The following is a 19475-nucleotide window of genomic DNA, read 5'->3' on the forward strand; positions in this document are numbered from 1 at the left end:
CCCAAAATCTACCCAGGACCCCCCTGGGGACCCCAAAATCCTCCCCGGGACCCCTCTGGGGACCCCAAAATCTACCCAGGACCCCCCTGGGGACCCCAAAATCCTCCCCGGGACCCCTCTGGGGACCCCAAAATCTACCCAGGACCCCCCTGGGGACCCCAAAATCCTCCCCGGGACCCCTCTGGGGACCCCAAAATCCACCCAGGACCCCCTGGGGACCCCAGAATCCCCCCAGGACCCCCCCGGGGATCCCCAAAACCCCCGAGGACCCCAAAATTCCCCTGGGGACCCCAAAATCCCCCCAGGACCCTCCCGGGCCCCCCGAACCCCCCGGCCCCGAGCAGGAGCTCAAACCTCATCATTTATTGGGGTGAAGCGGGGGGGGGACACGGGGGGGGACACGGGGACCCCCAAACTCCCCCCCCCCGCTATTGCTTTGCTTTATCACAGTTTCAACTGGGGGAGCCCCAAATTTGGGGGGTTCAGTGCCAAAAGGGGGGGGAAACACCCAAAATTGGGGGGTTCAGTGCCAAAGGGGGGGGAAACACCCAAAATTGGGGGGTTCAGTGCCAAAAGGGGGGGGGCACAGTGAGGGGGGGCTGTGGTGATAAGGGGGGGCACAGTGATAAGAGGGGTGCAGGATTTTGGGGGGTCACAGTGATGAGGGGGCCGGGATTTTTTTTTGGGGGGGGGTCACAGTGATGGGGGGTGCAGGATTTTGGGGGTGTGCAGTTTTTTTGGGGGGGGTCACAGTGCTGGGGGGGTGCAGGATTTTGGGGGGGTGTGCAGTTTTTTTGGGGGGGTGTGCAGTTTTTTTGGGGGGTGTGCAGTTTTTTGGGGGGTGGGGGGTCACAGTGCTGGGGCGGTGCAGGATTTTGGGGGGGGTGTGCAGGATTTTGGGGGGTTGCAGGATTTTGGGGGGGGGCACAGTGCTTGTGGGGCCGTACCATGTGTGTGGGTGAGGGGGGGGCGTTATTTACAAGGGGGGGTGCCCCGGACCCCCCTCCCCAAATTATTGCAATGGGCTGGGCCCGGAATGGGGGGGGGGGCGATTTTTGGGGACCCCCCGGGGGTGTGCGGGGCTCGCTGCCCTCAGTGCAAGAGGTCATGGCTTGGGGGTCCCGGGTTTGGGGGGGGTCCCGGGTTTGGGGGGGGGTCCCGGGTTTGGGGGGGGGTCCCAGGTTTGGGGTGGGGGGTCCCGGGTTTGGGGGGGTCCATCCCTCGAGCCGTCGCTGATCGCTGAGCAGATCCCTGAGGTGCCGGGGGGGTTTTTGGGGGACCCCCCCGGACCCTTCCCCCACCCGGGGGGGGGTCCCGGCCCCCGGGGTTTGTGCAGTGGGGCCGGGGGGGGTCCCGGGGGGGGAGGGGCTCGTTGTTTTCCTGCCAAAATTCCCAAATTCCAGTTAAAAACAACAGGAAAATCGCTGAGCCCGGGGGGAGGGGGGGCAGAGGGAACAGCCGGGGGGCGGGGCCAGGGGGAGGGGGGCAGGGGGAACAGCCGGGGGGCGGGGCCAGGGCCGGTTGCCATGGAGATCCGGTTGCCATGGAGATCCGGTTGCCATGGAGATCCGGTTGCCATGGAGATCCCGGTTGCCATGGAGATCCGGTTGCCTTGGAGATCCCGGTTGCCATGGAGATCCCCGTTGCCATGGTCACGGCTGTTGCCGGGCAGGGAGGGGATGGTGGGCGTGGCCAGGGGACCGACAGGTCAGGTGAGTGACAGAGTGACCAGTGAGTGACCAGTGAGTGACCAGTGACCATCGGTGAGTGACTGTCACTGAGTGACCACTGAGTGACCACTGACCATCGGTGAGTGACTGTCACTGAGTGACCACTGAGTGACCAATGAGTGACCACTGAGTGACCACTGACCATCGGTGAGTGACTGTCACTGAGTGACCACTGAGTGACCACTGACCATCGGTGAGTGACTGTCACTGAGTGACCACAGAGTGACGCTCACTGACCATCGGTGAGTGACCCTCACAGAGTGACCACAGAGTGACCCTCACTGACCATCGGTGAGTGACCGTCACTGAGTGACCACAGAGTGATCAATGAGTGACCACTGAGTGACCACTGACCATCGGTGAGTGACTGTCACTGAGTGACCACAGAGTGACCCTCACTGACCATCGGTGAGTGACTGTCACTGAGTGACCAGTGAGTGACCACTGAGTGACCAGTGATTGACCACTGAGTGACCAGTGACCATCGGTGAGTGAACGTCACTGAGTGACCACAGAGTGACCACTGACCATCGGTGAGTGACTGTCACTGAGTGACCAATGAGTGATAACTGAGTGACCCTCACTGACCATCGGTGAGTGACTGTCACTGAGTGACCACAGAGTGACCAATGAGTGACCCTCACTGACCATCGGTGAGTGACCCTCACTGAGTGACCGTCACAGTGACCGTCACCGAGTGACCGTCACCGGGCAGTTGCTCACTGAAGGTTGCCAGGTGCTGGCTTCTGTCCGGGTGTCCCCTGGGTGTTCCCGCGTGTCCCTTGGGTGTTCCCGGTGTTCCGTGTCCCGGGGGCTGTTCCAGGATTGTCCCAAGGAATCGTTGCAGGTTTGGGGGGGGGCCTTGTCCTCGGGGGGATTGTTCCCCCTGTCCCTGTCACTGTCACTGTCAGTCATTGTGTCACTGTCCCCGTGTCCCTGTCACTGTCAGTGTGTCACTGTCCCTGTCACTGTCACGGTGTCAGTGTCACTGTCACGGTGTCACTGTCCCTGTGTGACTGTCACAGTGTCACTGTCCCCATCCCCTCAGTACGGGGAGAAGAGCAGGGGGGCGTGCGCGGGGCACAGGGGGTGGGGGCTGTCCCTGTCAGTGTGTCACTGTGACTGTCACGGTGTCAGTGTCACTGTCACGGTGTCACTGTCACTGTCACGGTGTCACTGTCACTGTCCCCATCCCCTCAGTACGGGGAGAAGAGCAGGGGGGCGTGCGTGGGGCGCAGGGGGTGGGGGCTGTCCCTGTCAGTGTGTCACTGTGACTGTCACGGTGTCACTGTCACTGTCACGGTGTCAGTGTCACTGTCACTGTCACAGTGTCACTGTCCCCATCCCCTCAGTACAGGGAGAAGAGCAGGGGGGCGTGCGCGGGGCACAGGGGGTGGGGGCTGTCCCTGTCAGTGTGTCACTGTCACTGTCACGGTGTCAGTGTCACTGTCACGGTGTCAGTGTCAGTGTCACTGTCACGGTGTCACTGTCACTGTGACTGTCACAGTGTCACTGTCCCCTCAGTACGGGGAGAAGAGCAGGGGGGCGTGCACGGGGCGCAGGGGGCCGGGGCTGTCCCTGTCAGTGTGTCACTGTCACGGTGTCAGTGTCACTGTCACGGTGTCAGTGTCAGTGTCACTGTCACTGTGTCACTGTCACGGTGTCACTGTCACTGTCCCCATCCCCTCAATAAGGGGAGAAGAGCAGGGGGGTGTGCGCGGGGCGCAGGGGGTGGGGCTGTCCCTGTCAGTGTGTCACTGTGACTGTCACGGTGTCAGTGTCACTGTGACTGTCACAGTGTCACTGTCCCCATCCCCTCAGTACGGGGAGAAGAGCAGGGGGGCGTGCGCGGGGCGCAGGGGGCCGGGGCTGTCCCTGTCAGTGTGTCACTGTCACGGTGTGTCACTGTCACTGTCACTGTCACTGTCACTGTCACTGTCACAGTGTCACTGTCACAGTGTCACTGTCCCCATCCCCTCAGTACGGGGAGAAGAGCAGGGGGGCGTGCGCGGGGCGCAGGGGGCCGGGGCTGTCCCTGTCAGTGTGTCACTGTGACTGTCACGGTGTCAGTGTCACTGTCAGTGTCACTGTCACTGTCACTGTCACTGTCACAGTGTCACTGTCACAGTGTCACTGTCCCCATCCCCTCAATAAGGGGAGAAGAGCAGGGGGGCGTGCGCGGGGCGCAGGGGGCCGGGTGCCGGCCGCAGCAGGGCGGGGGCCAGGGGGGGCCCGGGCAGCAGGGGCGGTCCCGGGGGTCCCGGGGGTCCCGGGGGGCGCAGGGCCAGGGGGGGGGCGGCGATGGCGGCGGCGGCGGCGGCGAGGGCCAGGGGGGGCGGCAGGAGCCCCCCCCCCGCCAGCGCCTTCGGCAGCTCCTTGGGGAACGGCAGCGGCGCCTGGGGGGACATGGGGGACATGGGGGGAGACCCCCGCAGACCCCCCCCGGCACCCCCAGAAACCCCAAACCCCCCCATGGTACCCACAGACCCCCCCACGGCATCCCCAAAATCCCCCCATTGATATCCCCAGACCCCCGCAAACCCCGCCTTGGTACCCCCAACCCCCCCCCCGGCACCCCCAGAACCCCCAAACCCCCCCCGGCATCCCCAAAATCCACCCCCGGCACCCCCAGAGCCCCCCAAACCTCCCCTTGGTACCCCCAGACCCCCCCATGGCATCCCCAAAATCCCCCCATTGATACCCCCAGACCCCCAACCCCCCCCACGGCACCCCCAGAACCCCCCCGGCACCCCCAAACCCCCCACGGCATCCCCAAAATCCGCCCCCGGCACCCCCAGAGTCCCCCAAACCTCCCCTTGGTACCCCCAGACCCCCCCATGGCATCCCCAAAATCCGCCCATTGATACCCCCAGACCCCCGCAAACCCCCCCTTGGTACCCCCAACCCCCCCCCCGGCACCCCCAGAACCCCCAAACCCCCCACGGCATCCCCAAAATCCCCCCATTGATACCGCCAAACCCCCCCTTGGTACCCCCAGACCCTCCCATGATACCCCAAACCCCCCTATGGACACCCCCCAGCACCCCCGAAACCCCCCCAAACCCCCCCAGGGACCCCCCCAAACCCCCCAGAGCACCCTATAGACCCCCCCAGACCCCATATAGACACCCCCAGCCCCCCCCAACCCCCTCAGGGACCCCCCAAACCCCCTCAGGGACCCCCAAACCCCCCCAGGGACCCCCAAACCCCCACCCAGGACCCCCCAGCCCCCCCAGGACCCCCCGGCCCTCACCAGCTCGGGGGGGCTGCGGGGTTTTTTGTGGCGCCCCAGGAGCGGGTTCGGCTTCCCGGCCACCCCGTCCCGGTGCCGGCGGCTGGAGATGTGCTGGGGGGCAGGGGGGGTCAGTGGCACCCCAAAAACCGGGAACCCCCCAGACTGGGGCAGGGGGGGTCAGCGGCACCCCAAAAACCGGGACCCCCCCCCGAATGGGGCAGGGGGGTCAGCGGCACCCCAAAATCCGGGACCCCCCCCTGAATAGGACAGGGGGACTATGGGGGTTTGGGGTGTCCCTGGTGGGGTTTGGGGGAATCCCAGGGAGATTTGGGGTCAGTTGAGGGTTTTTGGGGTCAGTTGAGGGTTTTTGGGCTCAGTTTAAAGGATTTGTGGTCAGTTTAAGGGATTTGGGCTCAGTTTAAGGGATCTGGGGTCGCTTTAGGGGATTTGGGCTCAGTTTAAATGATTTGGGCTCAGTTTAAGGGATTTGGGCTCAGTTTAAAGGATCTGGAGTCAGTTTAATGGATTTGGGCTCAGTTTGGGGTTTTTGGGATCAGTTTAAAGGATCTGGGCTCAGTTTACAGGATTTGGGCTCAGTTTAAAGGATGTGGGGTCAGTTTAAAGTATTTGGGGTCGCTTTAGGGGATTTGGGCTCAGTTTACAGGATTTGGGCTCAGTTTGGGGTTTTTGGGCTCAGTTTACAGGATTTGGGCTCAGTTTACAGGATTTCGGCTCAGTTTACAGGATTTCGGCTCAGTTTGGGGTTTTTGGGCTCAGTTTACAGGATTTGGGCTCAGTTTACAGGATTTGGGCTCAGTTTAAAGGATCTGGGCTCAGCTTACAGGATTTGGGCTCAGTTTACAGGATTTGGGCTCAGTTTGGGGTTTTTGGGCTCAGTTTGGGGTTTTTTGGCTCAGTTTACAGGATTTGGGCTCAGTTTACAGGATTTGGGCTCAGTTTGGGGTTTTTGGGCTCAGTTTACAGGATTTGGGCTCAGTTTGGGTTTTTGGGCTCAGTTTAAGGGATTTGGGCTCAGTTTACAGGATTTGGGCTCAGTTTGGGGTTTTTTGGCTCACTTTACAGGATTTGGGCTCAGTTTACAGGATTTGGGCTCAGTTTGGGGTTTTTTGGCTCACTTTACAGGATTTGGGCTCAGTTTACAGGATTTGGGCTCAGTTTGGGGTTTTTGGGCTCAGTTTAAGGGATTTGAGCTCAGTTTGGGTTTTTTGGGCTCAGTTTAAAGGATTTGGGCTCAGTTTACAGGATTTGGGCTCAGTTTGGGTTTTTTGGGCTCAGTTTACAGGATTTGGGCTCAGTTTACAGGATTTGGGCTCAGTTTACAGGATTTGGGCTCAGTTTGGGTTTTTTGGGCTCAGTTTAAAGGATTTGGGCTCAGTTTACAGGATTTGGGCTCAGTTTGGGGTTTTTGGGCTCAGTTTACAGGATTTGGGCTCAGTTTGGGGTTTTTGGGCTCAGTTTACAGGATTTGGGCTCAGTTTGGGTTTTTGGGCTCAGTTTAAGGGATTTGGGCTCAGTTTACAGGATTTGGGCTCAGTTTGGGGTTTTTTGGCTCACTTTACAGGATTTGGGCTCAGTTTACAGGATTTGGGCTCAGTTTGGGGTTTTTGGGCTCAGTTTAAGGGATTTGAGCTCAGTTTGGGTTTTTTGGGCTCAGTTTACAGGATTTGGGCTCAGTTTACAGGATTTGGGCTCAGTTTGGGGTTTTTGGGCTCAGTTTGGGGTTTTTGGGCTCCGTTTACAGGATTTGGGCTCAGTTTGGGGATTTGGGTCCCACCTGCTTGAGCTGCAGCTCGGAGTTGAGGCGCACGTTGCACACGCGGCAGTGGAAGCAGCGCTCGGGCCCCTCGGCCGGGGGGGTCCCCGCGCCCCCTCCCCGGGGGAAGGCGCGGATGGGGCCCAGCCCCGAGCGCGCCTCCAGCAGCGTCCTGTGCTTCGTGCCTGCCCCCCAAAAATCGGCCGGGCCCCAGAATCAGCCCTGAGCACCCAGAGACGGCCCGGGAACCCAAAAACAGCCCCGAGCCCCAAAAACACCGCCAGGAACCCCAAAAACACCGCCAGGAACCCCAAAAACACTGCCAGGAACCCCAGAAACAGCCCTGAGCACCCAGAGACGGCCCGGGAACCCAAAAACAGCCCCGAGCCCCAAAAACACTGCCAGGAACCCCAAAAACACCGCCAGGAACCCCAGAATCAGCCCTGAGCACCCAGAGACGGCCCGGGAACCCAAAAACAGCCCCGAGCCCCAAAAACACTGCCAGGAACCCCAAAAACACCGACCTGAGCCCCAAAAACATCTGCCAGGAACCCCAGAAACAGCCCTGAGCACCCAGAGACGGCCCGGGAACCCAAAAACAGCCCCGAGCCCCAAAAACACCGCCAGGAACCCCAAAAACACTGCCAGGAACCCCAGAATCAGCCCTGAGCACCCAGAGACGGCCCGGGAACCCAAAAACAGCCCCGAGCCCCAAAAACACCGCCAGGAACCCCAAAAACACCGCCAGGAACCCCAAAACACCACCAGGAACCCCAAAAACACCGCCAGGAACCCCAAAAACACCGACCTGAGCTCCAAAAACACCGCCAGGAACCCCAAAAACACCGCCAGGAACCCCAAAAACACTGCCAGGAACCCCAGAAACAGCCCTGAGCACCTGGAGACGGCCCGGGAACCCAAAAACACCGCCCCGAGCCCCAAAAACACCGACCTGAGCCCCAAAAACACCGCCAGGAACCCCAAAAACACCGCCAGGAACCCCAAAACACCACCAGGAACCCCAGAAACAGCCCTGAGCACCTGGAGACGGCCCGGGAACCCCAAAAACACCGCCAGAACCCCAAAAACACCGCCAGGAACCCCAAAATCAGCCCTGAGCACCCGGAGACGGCCCCAAGCCCCAAAATCGGCCCCGAGCCCCAGAAACGGCCCCGGGAACTCCCCCTGGGACCCCAAGCACAGCCCCGGGACCCCCCAAACCCACCGGGATTCCCCTGAGACCCCTCCCCAAGGCACCCCAATGTCCCCAACCCCCCAATGTCCCCAGTCCCCCCAATGTCCCCAGTCCCCCCAATGTCCCCAGTCCCCGCTCTGTCCCCGCTGTCCCGTGTCCTCTCTGTCCCTAGTGTCCCCCAGTCCCCCCAGTGTCCCGAACCCCCTGTCCCCACTGTCCCCAGTGTCCCCAATGTCCCAGTGTCCCCAGTGTCCCACTGTCCCCAGTGTCCCTGGTGTCCCCCAGTCCTCCCAATGTCCCCTCTGTCCCTGTGTCCCCAGCCCGTGTCTCCAGCCCTGCTGTCCCTGTGTCCCCAATGTCCCCAGTGCCCCCAGTGTCCCCAACCCCCCAGTGTCCCCACTGTCCCTGGTGTCCCCCAGTCCCCCCAGTCCCCCCAGTGTCCCCAGTGTCCCCTGCCCCTGTCCCATGTCCTCTGTCCCATGTCCCCTGTCCCCAGTGTCCCCATGTCCCCCTGTGTCCCCTGTCCCCAGTGCCCCCAGTCCTCCCAATGTCCCTGCTGTCCCCATGTCCCTGTCCCCTGTCCCCATTGTCCTGATGTCCCCAGTGTCGCCTGTCCCATCCCTGCCCCTGTCCCTGTCCCGTGTCCCATGTCCCCTGTCCCCAGTTCCCCCAGTCCCCCCAGTGTCCCCGTGTCCCCGGTGTCCCCAGTGTACCGTGTCCTCTGTCCCCAGTGTCCCCCAGTGTCCCCCAATGTCCCCAGTGTCCCCTGTCCCCTGTCCCTGTCCCTGTCCCCAGTCCCCCCAGTGTCCCCTGTCCCCACGTCCCCAGTGTCCCCCCAGTGTCCCCAAATGTCCCCAGTGTTCCCTGTCCCCTGTCCCCTGTCCCTGTCCCCGTGTCCCATGTCCCCTGTCCCCAATTCCCCCAGTCCCCCCACTGTCCCCAGTGTCCCCTGTCCCCGTGTCCCCCCAGTGTCCCCCCAGTGTCCCCCAGTGTCCCCCAGTGTCCCCCCAGTGTCCCCAGTGTCCCCCCAGTGTCCCCCAGTGTCCGCAGTGTCCCCCCAGTGTCCCCTGTCCCCGCGTCCCCAGTGTCCCCAGTGTCCCCCCAGTGTCCCCCCAGTGTCCCCCAGTGTCCCCCCAGTGTCCCCAGTGTCCCCAGTGTCCCCCCAGTGTCCCCCCAGTGTCCCCACTGTCCCCTGTCCTTGTCCCTGTCCCTGTCCCGTGTCCCCAGTGGTGTCCCACCTCTGTTGTGCGCCTCCAGCTGGGACAGGGAGTTGACGGCCACCTTGCAGAGGCCGCAGTACAGGAGCCGCTTGGCCTTCGCCCGCTCCTCCTCCTCCTCCTCCTCCTGCGGCCGCGCGGGCGGCGAGGGGGGCCCGGGGGCGCCGGGGGCGGCGGGGGCGGGGGGCTGCCCTGGGGGGATGGGGTTTGGGGGTTTGGGGGGGTTTGGGGAAATTGGGGAAATTGGGGGAATTGGGGGAATTGGGGGAAATGGGGGAAATTGGGGGAATTGGGGGAAATTGGGGGAAATTGGGGAAATTGGGGGAAATTGGGGGAATTGGGGAAATTGGGGGAATTGGGGGAATTGGGGGAATTGGGGAATTGGGGGAAATTGGGGGAATTGGGGGAATTGGGGGAAATGGGGGAATTGGGGGAAATTGGGGGAATTGGGGGAAATTGGGGAAATCGGGGGAATTGGGGGAAATTGGGGGAATTGGGGGAATTGGGGGGCTGCTGCCCTGGGGGGAAATGGGGGTTTGGGGGGGTTGGGGAAATTGGGGGAAATTGGGGGAAATCGGGGGAAATTGGGGGAAATTGGGGGAATTGGGGAAATTGGGGGAAATTGGGGAAATTGGGGGAAATTGGGGGGCTGCTGTCCTGGGGGGGATGGGGGTTAGGGGGGTTTGGGGGGGTTTGGGGAAATTGGAGGGTTTGGGGGAAATTGGGGGAAATCGGGGGAAATTGGAGGAATTGGGGGAAATTGGAGGAAATTGGGGGAAATTGGGGGAAATTGGGGAAATTGGGGGAAATTGGGGGGCTGCTGTCCTGGGGGGGGATGGGGGTTAGGGGGGTTTGGGGGGGTTTGGGGAAATTGGAGGGTTTGGGGGAAATTGGGGGAAATCGGGGGAAATTGGAGGAATTGGGGGAAATTGGAGGAAATTGGGGGAATTGGGGGAAATTGGGGGGCTGCTGTCCTGGGGGGGGATGGGGGTTTGGGGGGTTTGGGGGGATTTTGGGGGGGTTATGGGGGTTTTGGATGGGTTACAGGGGATTTCCAAGGGGTTATAAGGGAATTCGGGGGGTTTTGGGGGGATTTAGGGTTATAGGGGATTTGGGGGGGTTGTGGGGTTTTGGGGGGTTTGGGGGGGATTTAGGGGTTATAGGGGTTTGTGGGGTTTTTGGGGGGGGGGGGTGAGATTTTGGGGGGGTTGTGGGATTTTTGGGGGGTTGTGGGGTTTTGTGGGGTTGTGGGGGTTTTTGGGGGGTTTTTGGGGGGTTGTGGGGTTTTTGGGGGGGTTTTGGGGGGGTTGTGGGGGTTTTTGGGGGGTTGTGGGGTTTTGGGGGGGTTTTTGGGGGGTTGTGGGGTTTTTGTGGGGGTTTTTGGGGGGTTGTGGGGTTTTTGTGGGGTTTTTGTGGGGTTTTTGTGGGGTTTTTGGGGGTTTCGGGGCCCAGCACCCACCTGCGCTCTCGGGGGGGTCCCCGGCCGGGGGCGCCGTGGCCGGGGGGGGCTCGGGGGGGTCCCCGGGGTCGCCCCCCCGGCGGGCCCGGGCGGCCTCGAGGCCCTTGAGGCGGCGAGCGTGGCGATTGCCCTGGTAGTGAGCGGCGGCCTGGCTCTGGGGACAGGGACAGTGACAGTGACACAGTGACAGTGTGACAGTGACAGTGACACTGACACAGTGACAGTGACAGTGACACAGTGACAGTGACACTGACACAGTGACACAGAGCGTGGCGATTGCCCTGGTAGTGAGCGGCGGCCTGGCTCTGGGGACAGGGACAGTGTGAGTGACACTGTGACAGTGACAGTGACAGTGACAGTGACACAGTGACAGTGACACAGTGACAGTGACAGTGACACTGACACAGTGACAGTGACAGTGACACAGTGACAGTGACACAGTGACACAGAGCGTGGCGATTGCCCTGGTAGTGAGCGGCGGCCTGGCTCTAGGGACAGGGACAGTGTGAGTGACAGTGTGACAGTGACATTGACACAGTGACAGTGACACTGACACAGTGACAGTGACAGTGACACAGTGACAGTGACACAGTGACAGTGACACAGTGACAGTGACAGTGTGACAGTGACACAGTGACAGGGACAGTCACACACTGACACACTGACACACTGACGCACTGACACAGTGACAGTGACACACTGGCACACAGCAGGGACATGGGGACAGCACGGGGACACTGTCACCCCCAGCCCATTGTCACCCTCTGTCCCCTGTCCCCCTGTCCCCTGTCCCTCTGTCCCTCTGTCCCCTGTCCCCTGTCCCTCTGTCCCTCTGTCCCTCTGTCCCCCTGTCCCTCTGTCTCTGTCCTCTGTCCCCCTGTCCCCCTGTCCCCTGTCCCTCTGTCCCCCTGTCCCTCTGTCCCTCTGTCCCCTGTCCCCTGTCCCTCTGTCTCTGTCCTCTGTCCCTCTGTCCCTCTGTCCCCTGTCCCTCTGTCCCTCTGTCCCTGTCCCTCTGTCCCCCTGTTCCTCTGTCCCCCTGTCCCTCTGTCCCTCTGTCCCTCTGTCCCCCTGTCCCTCTGTCCCCTGTTCCTCTGTCCCCCTGTCCCTCTGTCCCCTGTCCCCTGTCCCTCTGTCCCTCTGTCCCCCTGTCCCTCTGTCCCCTGTCCCTCTGTCCCCGTGTCCCTCTGTCCCCTGTCCCCTGTCCCTCTGTCCCCTGTCCCTCTGTCCCTCTGTCCCCCTGTCCCTCTGTCCCCTGTCCCTCTGTCCCCTGTCCCTCTGTCCCTCTGTCCCTCTGTCCCCTGTCCCTCTGTCCCCTGTCCCCCTGTCCCCTGTCCCTCTGTCCCTCTGTCACCTCGGAGTTGAAGCGGATCTGGCAGACGCTGCAGGCGATCACCGGGCGCCGCGGCTTGGCCAGAGCCCCCAGCACGGCCTTGGGCAGCGGCTCCATCTGGGGGGCACGGGGGGGTCAGCACCCCAAAACTCCCAAAACAACCCCAAAATATCCCCAAAATATCCCCCAAACCCCACATATCCCATAAACCCCCACAAACCCCAAAACACCCCAAAAACTTCCCCCAGCATGGCCTTGGGCAGCGGCTCCATCTGGGGGGCACGGGGGGGTCAGCACCCCAAAATATCCCCAAAATATCCCCAAAATATCCCCAAAATATCCCCCCAAAACCCACATATCCCAGAAACCCCCACAAACCCCAAAACACCCCAAAACCTGCCCCCAGCACCCCCTTGGGCAGCGGCTCCATCTGGGGGGCACGGGGGGTCAGCACCCCAAAACTCCCAAAACAACCCCAAAATATCCCCAAAATATCCCCAAAATATCCCCCAAACCCCACATATCCCATAAACCCCCACAAACCCCAAAACACCCCAAAAACTTCCCCCAGCATGGCCTTGGGCAGCGGCTCCATCTGGGGGGCACGGGGGGGTCAGCACCCCAAAATATCCCCAAAATATCCCCAAAATATCCCCAAAATATCCCCCCAAAACCCACATATCCCAGAAACCCCCACAAACCCCAAAACACCCCAAAACCTGTCCCCAGCACCCCCTTGGGCAGCGGCTCCATCTGGGGGGGCACGGGGGGCCAGCACCCCAAAATAGCCCCAAAAAACCCCAAATAACCCCAAAATATCCCCAAAATAACCCCAAAATATCCCCAAAATATCCCCCAAACCCCACATATCCCAGAAACCCCCACAAACCCCAAAACACCCCAAAACCTGCCCCCAGCACCCCCTTGGGCAGCGGCTCCATCTGGGGGGGCACGGGGGGCCAGCACCCCAAAATAGCCCCAAAAAACCCAAAATAACCCCAAAATATCCACAAAAACCCCCCAAAAATCCCCCCAAAACCCCAAAATATCCCCCCCAAAACTCCCCATATCCCATAAAACCCCCAAACACCCCCAAAACCGCCCCCAGCACCCCCTTGGGCACTGGATCCATTTGGGTGGGGGGTTCAGCACCCTAAAAACTCCAAAATATCATCCAAACCCCCCCAAAAATCTTCCTTGCACCCCAAAATTCTTCCAGCACCCCAAAACACCCCCCAAACCCCAAAATATCCCCCCAAAACACCCCTAAAATTCCCAAAATATCCCAAAAAAACCCCGAAAATATCCCCCCAAAACAAACCCCAAACATCCCCGAAAATATCCCCCAAAATATCCTGAAAAAAAACCCAAAATAAACCCCAACCCCCCTAAAAAAATCACCCTGGCACCCCCAAAATCCCCTCCCGGTTTTGGGGAGGGGTCAGGATCCGCCCCCGCCCCAATTCCGCAGCGGCTCCGGAACCGGCCCGGCCCAAACCCGCGGGACCGGGAGGGACCGGGAGGGACCGGGAGGGACCGGGACCGCCCCCAACCCGGGGGGGGGGGGTTTGGGGGGCTCTGGGGTCCCCCCCGGATGATTTTGGGGGTCCCGGGGGCGGTTCGGGGGGGATCCCGGGGGTCCAGGGTGGGTTTTGGGGATCCCGGGGCTGTTTGAGGGTCCTGGGGGGGGTTTTGGGGGTCCCGGGGGGTTCCTGGGGGGGTTCCGGGCGAGTTTTGGGGGTCCTCGGGGGTGCCCTGAGGGTCCTGGGGGGGTTTGGGGGGTCCCGGGGGGGTCCTGTGGGGGTTCCGGGGGAGTTTTGGGGGTCCCGGGGCTGTTTGAGGGTCCTGGGGGGGGTTTTGGGGGTCCCGGGAAGGTTTTGGGGGTCCCGGGGGGTTCCTGGGGGGGTTCCGGGGGAGTTTTGGGGATCCCGGGTGTGTTTGAGGGTCCTGGGGGGGTTTGGGGGGTCCCGGGAAGGTTTTGAGGGTCCCGGGGGGGTTCCGGGGGAGTTTTGGGGGTCCCGTGGGTGTTTGAGGGTCCTGGGGGGGGGTTTTGGGGGTCCCGGGAAGGTTTTGGGGGTCCCGGGGGGTTCCTGGGGGGGTTCCGGAGGAGTTTTGGGGGTCCCGGGGCTGTTTGAAGGTCCTGGGGGGGCTTTGGGGGTCCCGGGAGGGCTTTGGGGGTCCCGAGAAGGTTTTGGGGGTCCTGGGGGGGTCCTGGAAGATGTTGGAGGTGTCGGGGGGGATCCCGGGGGTACCCCCGTCCCCTCCCGTTATCCCCGGGGGTCCCGGGGGTCGCGCGTTCCCTGGCCCGGGAGGGTTTTGGGGATCCCGGGGGGGGTTCGGGGGTCCCGGTACGGCGGCCGGGAGGGGGCGGGGCCGCCCCGCCCCCCTCTCACCGGCTCCCCCCCCCCCACACCCCGAGACCCCCCCCCGGGCCCAGGACCCCCCAAAACACCCCCGGAACCCCCCGGGACCCCTCCGTGATCCCCCCACACCCCGAGCACCGGGGACCCCCGAACCCTCCGGGACCGGGACCCCCTAAAAACCCCCGGAGCCCCCCGGAGCCCCCCGTGGAGACCCCAGACCCCCCCGGGCCCCCCTCCGCACATCACCGGGACCGCTCCGGTACCGGGGATCCCCCGAGCCCCCGGCCGGGCTCAGCCCCGCCGCTCCCGCTCCCGGGACCGCCGGACCCTTCCCGGCTCCCGGGACCCCCCCATCCCCCCGGAGCCCCCCGGAGCCCCCCGAGCCCCCCGAGCCCCCCGAGCCCGCCCCGCTCACCGCGGGCAGCGGCGGCAGCAGCCGGAGCGCGGCGGCGGCGGCGGCGGCGGCGTCGGGCAGGAGGAGGCGGCCGGGGGGCGGCCCCAGCGGCGCCGGGGCCCGCAGCATCGCCCTGCGGCGGGGAGGGGGTCAGGGGGGCCGCGGGACCCCCGGCATGGAGCCCGGGACCCCCGGGAGCCCCGGGAGCCCCGGGAGCCCCCCCCACCTCCGGTCCCGGTTCTCCCGCGGGGTCCCCGGCCCGCAACGGGGGATGCGGGGGGAGCGCTGAGTGACCCGCGGGACCCCCGGGACCCTCCCGGGACGCTCCCGGGACCCCGAGACCCTCCCGGGACCCTCCCGGGATCCCCCGGGACCCTCCCGGGACCCTCCCGGGATCCCCCGGGACCCTCCCGGGACCCTCCCGGGATCCCCCCGGGACCCTCCCGGGACGCTCCCGGGACCCCCGAGACCCTCCCGGGATCCCCCCGGGACCCTCCGGAACCCCCGAGACCCCCCGGGACCCTCCCGGGACCCGCCCGGGACCCCCGAGACCCTCCCGGGACCCTCCCGAGACCCTTCCGGGACCCTCCCGGGACCCCCGAGACCCTCCCGGAACCCCCGAGACCCTCCCGGGACCCCCCCGAGACCCTCCCGAGACCCTCCCGGGACCCTCCCGGGACCCCCGAGACCCTCCCGGGACCCCCCCGGGACCCCCGAGACCCTCCCGGGACCCCCGAGACCCTCCCGGGACCCCCCCGAGACCCTCCCGAGACCCTCCCGGGATCCCCCCGGGACCCTCCGGAACCCCCGAGACCCCCCGGGACCCTCCCGGTTCCCTCCCGGGCCCTCTCCCGCCGCCCCCGGTTCCCTCCCGGGGGTCCCCGCTCCGTCCCGCACCGGGGGGGCCCCGCGAGCTCCCCGCGACCCCCCCATGACCGCGGGCCTGGGCCCCCAAACCCCAAAAATGCCGAACCCAAAAAACCCCAGACCTCAAAAAGCCCAAAGCTCAAACCCCGAATCCCGAAGGTCCAAAATCCGAAATGGGAAATCCCGAAAATCCCAAACCCCAAATCCAGAAAATCCAAAATCCCCAAATCCAAATCCCAACCCCTAAACCCCAAATCCGAACCCCGAAGATCCCAAACCTCAGACCCTGAAAACCCCAAACCCCGAAGATCCCAAAAACTCCACATCCCAAATCCCAAATCTCAAATCCTGAAGATGCCAAATCCCCCAACCCCAAAAAACCCAAACCCTAAACCCCAAATCCCGAAAATCCCAAACCCCAAATCCTGAAAATCCCGAACCCCACATCCCAAATCCCAAAAACCCCAAACCCCGAAGATCCCAAAAACTCCACATCCCAAACCCCAAATCCTGAAGACGCCAAATCCCCCAACCCCAAAAACCCCAAATCCTAAACCCGAAGCCCCAAATCCCAAAACCCCCAAACCCCAAAAACCCCAAATCCCAAAACCCCCAAATCCCGAAAATCCCAAACCACAAACACCAAATCCCGAAGATCCCGAACCCCGAACCCCAAACCCCAAAAACCCCAAATCCCGAAAATCCCAAACCCCAAATCCCGAAGATCCCGAACCCCACATCCCAAACCCCAAATCTCCCCATCTCCCCCCGGTTTTGGGTCTCTCCCGTTACCTGCGGGGCTGTCCCGGCCCGGCGCTCTCGGTACCGGGGCTGTCCCGGTTCCCCCCGGCTCTCGGTACCGGGGCTGTCCCGGTTCTCCCCCCGGCTCTCGGTACCGGGGCTGTCCCGGTTCTCCCCCGGCCCGGCGCTGTCGGAACCGGGGCTGTTCCCCCCGGCTCTCGGTACCGGGGCTGTCCCGGTTCCCCCCGGCTCTCGGTACCGGGGCTGTCCCGGTTCTCCCCGGCCCGGCGCTGTCGGTACCGGGGCTGTCCCGGTTCCCCCCCGGCTCTCGGTACCGGGGCTGTCCCGGTTCTCCCCCCGGCCCGGCGCTGTCGGTACCGGGGCTGTCCCGGTTCCCCCCCGCTCTCGGTACCGGGGCTGTCCCGGTTCTCCCCCCGGCTCTCGGTACCGGGGCTGTCCCGGTTCCCCCCCGGCTCTCGGTACCGGGGCTGTCCCGGTTCTCCCCGGCCCGGCGCTGTCGGTACCGGGGCTGTCCCGGTTCCCCCCCGCTCTCGGTACCGGGGCTGTCCCGGTTCCCCCCGCCGTGTCCCCCCTCCCCCTCCCCGTGTCCCCCCGTGTCCCCTCCCCCCCCCGGTTGGGCCAATGGCGGCGCGCGGAATTGGGGCACGGGGGGGGGGGAGGGGGCGGATTTGGGGAGGGGGAGGGGCGGGGAGGGGGCGGGGCCTCCCGCGCGTGTCGCGCCCCACGCGTGTCCCCTCCCCGCCCCCCCCCCCGAGCTGTCACCTCGGTGTCCCCTCCCCCCCCTCCCCCCCCCGCTCCGGGACCCCTCCCCGTTCCCCTCCCCCACCCGCGCGCGTCCCCGCGTGTCCGTCCCCTCCCCCACCCGCGCGTGCGCGCGCCGGGCGGGGTCGCGCACGTGTCGCGACACGCGCGGGCGGGGGAGGGGAGGGAGGGAGGGGGAGGGGCGGACACACCCAGCGATCGTGGGAATTGAGGGGGAGGGGAGGGGAGGGGGGACACGGCGGGAGCGACCCCAAAATCCGGAGAGACACAAAATCCGGAAACCCCAAAATACAGAAACCCCAAAATCCGGAGAGACTCAGAATCCAGAAACCTCAAAATCCAGAGAGCCCAAAATCCAGAGAGCCCAAAATCCGGAGAGCCCAAAATACAGAAACCTCAAAATCCAGAGACCCCAAAATCCAGAGATCCCAAAATCCAGAAACTCCAAAATCCGGAGAGACCCAAATCCGGAAACCCCAAAATACAGAAATCCCCAAAATCCGGAAACCCCAAAAGACAGAAACCCCAAAATCCGGAGAGACCCAAAATCCAGAAACCCCAAAATCCGGAGAGCCCGAAATACAGAAATCCCAAAATCTGGAGAGCCTGAAATACAGAAATCCCAAAATCCAGAGAGACCCAAATCCAGAAACTCCAAAATCCAGAAACCCCAAAATCTGGAGAGACCCAAAACCCAGAGACCCAAAATCCAGGGACCCGGTGCGTTTTGTGGGGTCTCTCTGAATTTTGGGGTCCGTGCATTTTGGGGTCTCTGGATTTTGGGTTTCTGGATTTTGGGTTTCTGGATTTTGGGGTATCTCTCTGGATTTTGGGGTCTCTGGGTTTTGGGTTTCTGGATTGTGGGTTTCTGGATTTTGGGGTCTCTCTCTGGATTTTGGGGTCTCTGGATTTTGGGTGTCTGGACTTTGGGTTTCTGGATTTTGGGTGTCTGGATTTTGGGTGTCTGGATTTTGGGGTATCTCTCTGGATTTTGGGTTTCTGGATTTTGGGTTTCTGGATTTTGGGGTATCTCTCTGGATTTTTGGGTTTCTGGATTTTTGGGTTTCTGGGTTTTGGGTTTCTGGATTTTGGGGTATCTCTCTGGATTTTTGGGTTTCTGGATTTTGGGGTATCTCTCTGGATTTTGGGTTTCTGGATTTTGGGTTTCTGGGTTTTGGGTTTCTGGATTTTTGGGTTTCTGGATTTTGGGGTCTCTGGGGGTGCTGCAGGCGCTGCCCCCCCAGCAGCTCAGCGGTGTTTGGGGCCAGGGGGATCAATAATCGGTGAATTATTGATGAGTGATCGGTGAATTATTGATCAATTACCATTAATTATGGATAAATTATCGATTAATTATTGATAGCGGACGAGTCCCGGCTGCTAATGAGGTGTAATTGAGCCCCAGCAGTGTCCGGGGGCAGCGGGCTGTGACCGCCCGGTGAGGGGTGTCACCGTGTCCCCGAGTGTGTCACCGTGTGTGTCACCGTGTGTGTCACCGTGTGTGTCACCATGGTGTTACCATGTGTGTCACCGTGTCTCTGTGTGTGTCCCTGTGTCCCTGTCCCTGTGCCCGTGTCCCTGAGTGTGTCACCGTGTGTGTCACCATGTGTGTCACCATGTGTGTTACCATGTGTGTCACCGTGTCCCCGAGTGTGTCACTGTGTGTGTCACTATGTGTGTTACCATGTGTGTCACCGTGTCACCGTGTGTGTCACCGTGTGTGTCACCATGTGTGTTACCATGTGTGTCACCGTGTCCCCGAGTGTGTCACCGTGTGTGTCCCTATGTCCCTGTCCCTGTGTCCCCGTGTGCATCCCTGTGTGTGTCACCGTGTCTCTGTGTGTGTCCCTGTGTCCCTGTCCCTGTGCCCGTGTCCCCGAGTGTGTCACCGTGTCCCTGTGTCCCTGTCCCCTGTCCCCACGTGTCCCCATGTCCCTGTCCCCTTGCGTGTCCCTACATGTGTCCCCGTGTCCCTGTCCCCTGTCCCTGTGTCTCTGTCCCCGTGTTTGTCCCCATGTGTGTCACCGTGTCCCTGTGCCCTGTCCTTGTGCGTGCCACCGTGTCCCCTGTCACCTGTCCGTGTGTGTGTCCCCCCATGTGTGTCACTGTGTGTGTCCCCCTGTCCGTGTGTCCCCCTATCCTCATGTCCCCATGTCCTTCTTGTCCTTGTGTCCCGGTGTCCCCACGTCTGTCCGACATCCCCATGAGTGTCCCCCTGTCCCCGAGTGTGCAGCAGGGACAGCCCTGGCCACCCCCTGCACCTCCCGATGTCCCCAGTGTCCCCTGGGTGTCCCTTGGGTGTCCCCAATGTCCCCAGTGTCCTCCAGTGTCCCCAATGCCCCCAGTGTCCCCAATGTCCCCAGTGTCCCCTGGGTGTCCCTTGGGTG

General features: G+C 62.8%; 1 protein-coding gene across 1 annotated transcript; it reads right to left on the bottom strand.

The window, feature by feature from the left end:
• Positions 1-3864: 3864 nt before the first annotated feature.
• Positions 3865-12057, bottom strand: ZNF385A (zinc finger protein 385A). Its single transcript, XM_077788578.1, has 6 exons — positions 11962-12057; positions 10611-10764; positions 9173-9331; positions 6761-6924; positions 4984-5076; positions 3865-4126 (listed from the first exon to the last, which is right to left on the bottom strand). Exons 1-6 carry the CDS (start codon positions 12055-12057, stop codon positions 3878-3880), a joined length of 915 nt encoding a protein of 304 aa, XP_077644704.1. The 3' UTR covers positions 3865-3877.
• Positions 12058-19475: the final 7418 nt, after the last annotated feature.

The sequence above is a fragment of the Lonchura striata genome, chromosome 27, assembly GCF_046129695.1.
Source record: "Lonchura striata isolate bLonStr1 chromosome 27, bLonStr1.mat, whole genome shotgun sequence".
In the NCBI taxonomy this organism is placed as follows: domain Eukaryota; kingdom Metazoa; phylum Chordata; class Aves; order Passeriformes; family Estrildidae; genus Lonchura; species Lonchura striata.